Consider the following 6,185-nt stretch of genomic DNA (forward strand, 5'->3'; position numbering starts at 1 on the left):
CATATTAAAGTACATAGGACCTACTTGAATATTTTGGGGTTTTGTTTACGTGAAAGAAAAGGAATAAACACCTGCTGGAGACACTGCGGCTCCAGAGCTGTTCAATGGAACGCATCTCCAGCAAGGCAAAAAGCTGAGGGCAGGGAAACAGCGCAAACGAGTTCTGATTAATCGCTCTATGCTTTTGCATAAAAAACAGGAAAATAATAGGTGACCCTCGGCTATCACAAACATCAAAAGACATATCGTGGCTAGAGTTTAACTTTAACCAATCCTTGCATACTGTTAAGGGATTTCTGCCAAAGCAATAATTGGGCATTCAGTACTGTTCTGGGATCTCCACCAACTTAAATTAGAAACATGTGTCTGTCATTTTACACTTTAGATACCTCAGGTCTCTTTCTACAGTCCCTTTGGTCTAACTGCTGGTAAAGAGGTTTGGCTGCTCTCAAAGCAAACCCTTGTGGTTTCATTACGTGATATGGTCCTTACATGCATTTTGGCTCATACCCTTTATTATCTTTTAGTCAAGGACTGAATTGTGCCGCACAGATTTTTCTGACTACAACCAGATTTTATGGCTTAAAGGATATGTAATTTAATGTATATATATATAGAGAGAGAGAGAGAGAAAGAGAGAGATAAATATATATATATATATATATATATATATATATATATAGTTTAATAAGCTTCTCATAACCGTTATGTCAGTTCATCTTTATAAAAAGCAAGGTGCCCCTCCCCCGTAGGTGCTGGCATGTGCCCTGCTCTCCCTGTCATGACAGCAGTGCTATTGTGACATCATCAGAGCATAATAACCTCACACTGGGCGTGGAGCTTCAGTACTAGAGGAGACAGCAAGCTACTTGTAGTGACTGAACCTCCAGTAGTGCAAAAGATTAGTAAAGAGACTGACTTTTATTTCTTCATTTTGACCCATTTCTCCTCCTGCTTTTGTGATCGCTGAGTGAGGCAAGTCAGGGCAGATATTGTCGCAAAAACAACTGACGAGATGGGGACAACACTAGGCCCCTGGGAATGGATGTGTACCTGCTGCAAAACCACATGTGGCCTATGCCGGCGTGCCTGCCCCTGCGCCTGTTCCTGCAACTGTCCTTGCTCCTGCAAGTGCCCCTGCAAGCGCAAGTGCCCCTGCGACTGCCCCTGCGACTGCCCGCGGGACTGCGACTGCCCTCGCGACTGCCCCTGTGACTGCTCCCGCGATTGCTTGTCAAACCTGTGCCCTGAAGAAGTGAAGGTCGAGGAAGTGAGCGCCGAGGATTACATTGACGAGGACAAAAAGGAGGTGAGAGCCCAACTCCGAGAGGACAACGCGGTGAAATCTTCTCTGAGGAGCTGTGGCGCCTTCACCTTTGGGTTGATTCTCACCGCCATGTATGCGGCCATCGTCCTCTTTGTGAAGAACTATAGCCTGAAGTACTGCATCGTGTCCTCAGTGGTCATCTGCATCCTCCTCACCCTCGGCATGGCCTTCTTCATGAAGATGCGGGTCACAGTGTTCCTTATGCTGCCCCAGCTCTTCTCAATTGAGGGCAAGACCATCGTGCTTCTGGTCGCCTTCTCGCTGGCCTTACAGGGACCTGCAGCCAACACCTTGGAGAATTTCCGGCGCTCATCTGAGTCCGTGTCCTGCGGCGTGGAACTGGCCATGAACCAGACCAAGGAGCTCCTGGAAAAAGTTAAAAGGCCGTTAGTGAGTGCGCTGGATATTCTGAGGAACATCGGCCAGAGGCTGAAAGGAGTGGCCGATCGGGCCAGAAAGTTCTTCAAGACGGTGACAGACGGAGTGAAGCACATCGGACGCGTCCTGCGGAATGTGTGGCGTTTTATCGCCAATATCGGGGAGGTCTGTAACGAGGAACTGGAAGTTCCCTATCTAAAGTGCAGGAAAATATTTGACACGGCACGGAATCAGTGCTTCCAGGTGATGCCATTCTTGTCATTCCTGTGCTACATTGTGGACGCCTTCAAACCGCTGTGTGGACTGGCTAAAACCGCTACAATCCTATGCCTCCTGCCAAAGTATCTCCAGAAATATGTCCGAAAGCATGTGAAAAACCCCATCATCAACATGCTCCGCAACATCAAGGACAAGTTTGAGTTTAACGTGACGGTTATTCACGACTTCGACATAAACCTGAACTCCAGCAAGAGCATCAAGCAGGTGGCAGTCGGCATCATGAGCGAAGTGCAGAGCACACTGAACCCCTATCTGGATGTGCTCAGCATGTTCAGCTATTCAATGACATTTGTTTGCCTCTTCATCTACATCATGGCCGCTCGGTACCAGCGCAAGTACCTCTATGAAGATAACCACGACAATATCTACATAACGCGGTCCTTCATAGAGCTGGACGTGATGAGAGCCAAGCAAGGGCGCAGAACCCTCCTGCCCCTTTCCGCCAGAGAGGCCTACAACTTCATCCTGCCAGGTTCGCTTTACCTGACCAAACGTGAGAGGAAGGGATATTCTTTTGACATCATCAACGTCTTCCGAAATGTTCTGGTGGTCGCATTTATGATGGTGATGGACTTCATCATCTACTGGGTGCTGGACATGGTGTATTACCTGCTGCAAGCGGACGTGGTTGCCAGAGCTCCGGTGACGTTCTCTGTGCTGATCAACGGCTCCGGTTATGCCAGCGAAATCTTCTCCAATGTGGTGTCTGCGTTTGACATCCTTCAGAGAGGGAACTTGACAGTTTTGTCAAAGAAATGCCTAGTCGCTCCGTCCGCCCCAGACTTTAAAGGATACATACTCATAGGTTCAATGTATGGCCTGTGCTTCCTCATTGCGATATTTGGCGTCTACATACGGAGGCTGCAGCGCGTAATCTGTGCCTATTATTACCCATCCCGTGAGCAGGAGCGCATCTGTTTTCTTTACAACAACTTGATAACCAAACGCACAAACATTGAGGACTCCTTGATCAGGAGCGTGAGGATGAATGCAGAGGACGGGGGGCACTCTAGCTTCCTGCAGGTCCTGGCGGCAAAACTCCCCGGGTGCCGCTGGTTTGCCCAGCTGTTGGGCACCAATGAGCAGTACTGCATGGCATGTGCCAAGACAATCACTGGCAGCGAGGGGCAGGACTGCGTGGCCTGCATCACCCCAGGCTGTAAAGGGATGTACTGCAGGGGCTGCTTTGAGATCCTTAATAACATCTGCACAATTTGTATGGCTCCACTGGCATACTCTGAGGCTATCGAAGAGGAGGTCGACTCCAGTGACGAAGAACAGGTCCACCTCTGGATCGATGCCATGAAAACCATTAAGGCTGAAGAGAAAGGAAAGAGGAAGAAGCTGAAAGAGGTTGTGAAGGATCGCCTCAAACAGGTTCTCCGTAGCCAGGGTAGCAGAGCAGCGTTAGGCGAGAAGCTCCTGGAGAAGTATAAGGAGGAGGTCCGTGGCAGGGAGGAAGATGAGAGCTCAGGAATCAGTGAGGTTGAATCCAGTGAGGACTCTGAAGATACAGATTTTGAATATCAGAACTCAACAGAGGACACTGACTCTTCAGATTCTGAGGACCACACGACCCCCCCATTCACAAAGTGGACAGAAGCACGAAGGAAGAGGGATCTGGTCACCCCCGCGCGGCAGAGGCCACCCAGGAGGAGAGGACGGCGGGCGGTGAAGAATGGAGGTGGAAACTAGAATGGAATTCAGAACTATACCCACCCCTTCTTCTACCTAAATTTCCTTTGTAATCCCTTCACCACCAAGTGAATCGGCTTGCATCCTGTTCCTGCTGGTTTAGACCACAGTTTTTTGCGCCTTTCACTCTTAAATAAATTTTGACTTTGGGTTTGGGAAAACAAATAGCAGGTTTCTTTTAAGACATTTTAAATGTTCTTTTTTTATTATTTTTTTAGAAAACGAACAAAAAAGGATTAATACTTCAGGTCTACTGTACGTATTCCTTTCAATATTTAATGTCCCCAGATGTGAGTCGTTACTGCCAACTGAATGCCCAATCCATTCTTATGACAAGCAGATCCAACAGAAGCTAGCACTTTAGGTCAGTATTGCTGACAGTAGATCGTCTATACCTGCTGAATACAGAACTAGACTGATGCATCATTTTCAAAGCCATTCGCATCTGGGAGGTATTTAGTTTTGCTGGCTTTAATCGCCAAATTCACAGGTTTCAGCATCTCTTTAAATGTAATACTTATATTTTAATGCTACCGAAAAATATATAATGGGAAAACTAAAAAGAAAGTTACCCGAATGGTCAATTCCCGCATTCAGATTCAATGGTCATGTTGTAGTATAAGCTGCATAGCATAGTCCCAGATGTTTATGAGTACTAATGTGTACTGCTTCTATTTAAATTGTAGTAGATATGAACATAGGGATAAAAAAAGAAGATGGGGTGCAAGTCACATTTTACCACTCAGTAAATTAAGCCAAACACGCGTATAGATCATTCCCCATTATTATTATTATTATTATTATTATTATCTTTTATTTATATAGCGCCAATAGTTTACGCAGGGCTTACTACAGTACATGAATTCAAGGGATATGACAAGACAAGAATTGACAGAGAGAGCCCTGCTCGCAAGCTTACAATCTTGAGGGAATGGGGTGACAAACATAAGGCACAGAGAAACTGTGAGAGGTAGTGTGATGGTTGTATCAATGACAAGGAAGTTCTAGCAGCTAAGATGGTATGCTTCTCTGAAGAAGTGGGTTTTGAGATGTTTCTTGAATGTCGGGAGGGAGGGAGGGTGAATGCTGAAGGTTCCTTGGGAGTAGATTCCAGAGATATATGGCAGCTCGAGTGAAATCTTGTAGACGGGAAAAGGAAGAGGTGATAAGTGAGGAGGAGTGCCTTAGCCCATGGGAAGAACGTAGGGATCGAGTAAGAGAGTATTTGCTAATGAGGTCAGAAATGTATGGAGGAACCGTATTATGGATGGCCTTATATGTCAGTACCAGGATTTTAAATGTAATTCTAAAGGCAATTGGGAGCCAGTGGAGGGTTTCACAGAGTGGGGAAGCAGAAGAGGAGCGACGTGCAAGGAAGATAAGGAAGTCCCTCAGACCAGAGGAGGATGTCTGGAGAAAACCAGATCAAGTGAGTGTCCTCAGACCAGAGGAGGATGTCGGGGAGAGGAGTTTAGAGCTAGCAGAGTTGTTAGATATATCTAAAGGAATGTTAAAGTCACCCAGAATAAGGCAGGGGATATTAGGAGAGAGGAAGAAAGGGAGCCAGGCAGTCAAAGAACTGTGAGGTAGGGCCTGGAGGGCGATATATGACAACAATTTGAAGAGAGAGTGGAGAGAAAAGATGGATTGTGTGAACTTCAAAGCAACAGAATGAGAGGGAGGGAGGGCTTGGTATATGCTGGAAGGTGCAGTCAGGTGAGAGAAGGATGCCTACACCACCACCCTTTCTGCCATCAGGCCTAGGAGTGTGGCATCCTGTTATCTATGAAATCAAAGAGTATTTTGTGTGGGGGGGGAATCAGAGCTTTTGGCATACAAAGAAGAATGGATCCAGCCCCAAAATACCTTACCAACGATTAATGCATATTAAAGTACATAGGACCTACTTGAATATTTTGGGGTTTTGTTTACGTGAAAGAAAAGGAATAAACACCTGCTGGAGACACTGCGGCTCCAGAGCTGTTCAATGGAACGCATCTCCAGCAAGGCAAAAAGCTGAGGGCAGGGGAACAGCGCAAACGAGTTCTGATTAATCGCTCTATGCTTTTGCATAAAAAACAGGAAAATAATAGGTGACCCTCGGCTATCACAAACATCAAAAGACATATCGTGGCTAGAGTTTAACTTTAACCAATCCTTGCATACTGTTAAGGGATTTCTGCCAAAGCAATAATTGGGCATTCAGTACTGTTCTGGGATCTCCACCAACTTAAATTAGAAACATGTGTCTGTCATTTTACACTTTAGATACCTCAGGTCTCTTTCTACAGTCCCTTTGGTCTAACTGCTGGTAAAGAGGTTTGGCTGCTCTCAAAGCAAACCCTTGTGGTTTCATTACGTGATATGGTCCTTACATGCATTTTGGCTCATACCCTTTATTATCTTTTAGTCAAGGACTGAATTGTGCCGCACAGATTTTTCTGACTACAACCAGATTTTATGGCTTAAAGGATATGTAATTTAATGTATATATATATAGAGAGAG

At 45.9% G+C, this 6,185-nt stretch overlaps 1 protein-coding gene across 1 annotated transcript; it reads left to right on the forward strand.

The window, feature by feature from the left end:
• The first annotated feature begins 1,015 nt into the window (after positions 1 to 1,015).
• LOC128484027 (DC-STAMP domain-containing protein 2-like) lies at positions 1,016 to 3,679 on the forward strand. Its single transcript, XM_053460347.1, has one exon. It carries the CDS (start codon positions 1,016 to 1,018, stop codon positions 3,677 to 3,679), a length of 2,664 nt encoding a protein of 887 aa, XP_053316322.1.
• Positions 3,680 to 6,185: the final 2,506 nt, after the last annotated feature.

This window comes from Spea bombifrons, chromosome 3 (assembly GCF_027358695.1).
Source record: "Spea bombifrons isolate aSpeBom1 chromosome 3, aSpeBom1.2.pri, whole genome shotgun sequence".
Classification (NCBI taxonomy): Eukaryota; Metazoa; Chordata; class Amphibia; order Anura; family Pelobatidae; genus Spea; species Spea bombifrons.

What these genes read in the sequence shown, in the direction of transcription:
- LOC128484027 (XM_053460347.1), top strand. Translation starts at nt 1,016, where the DNA reads ATGGGGACAACACTAGGCCCCTGGGAATGGATGTGTACCTGCTGCAAA.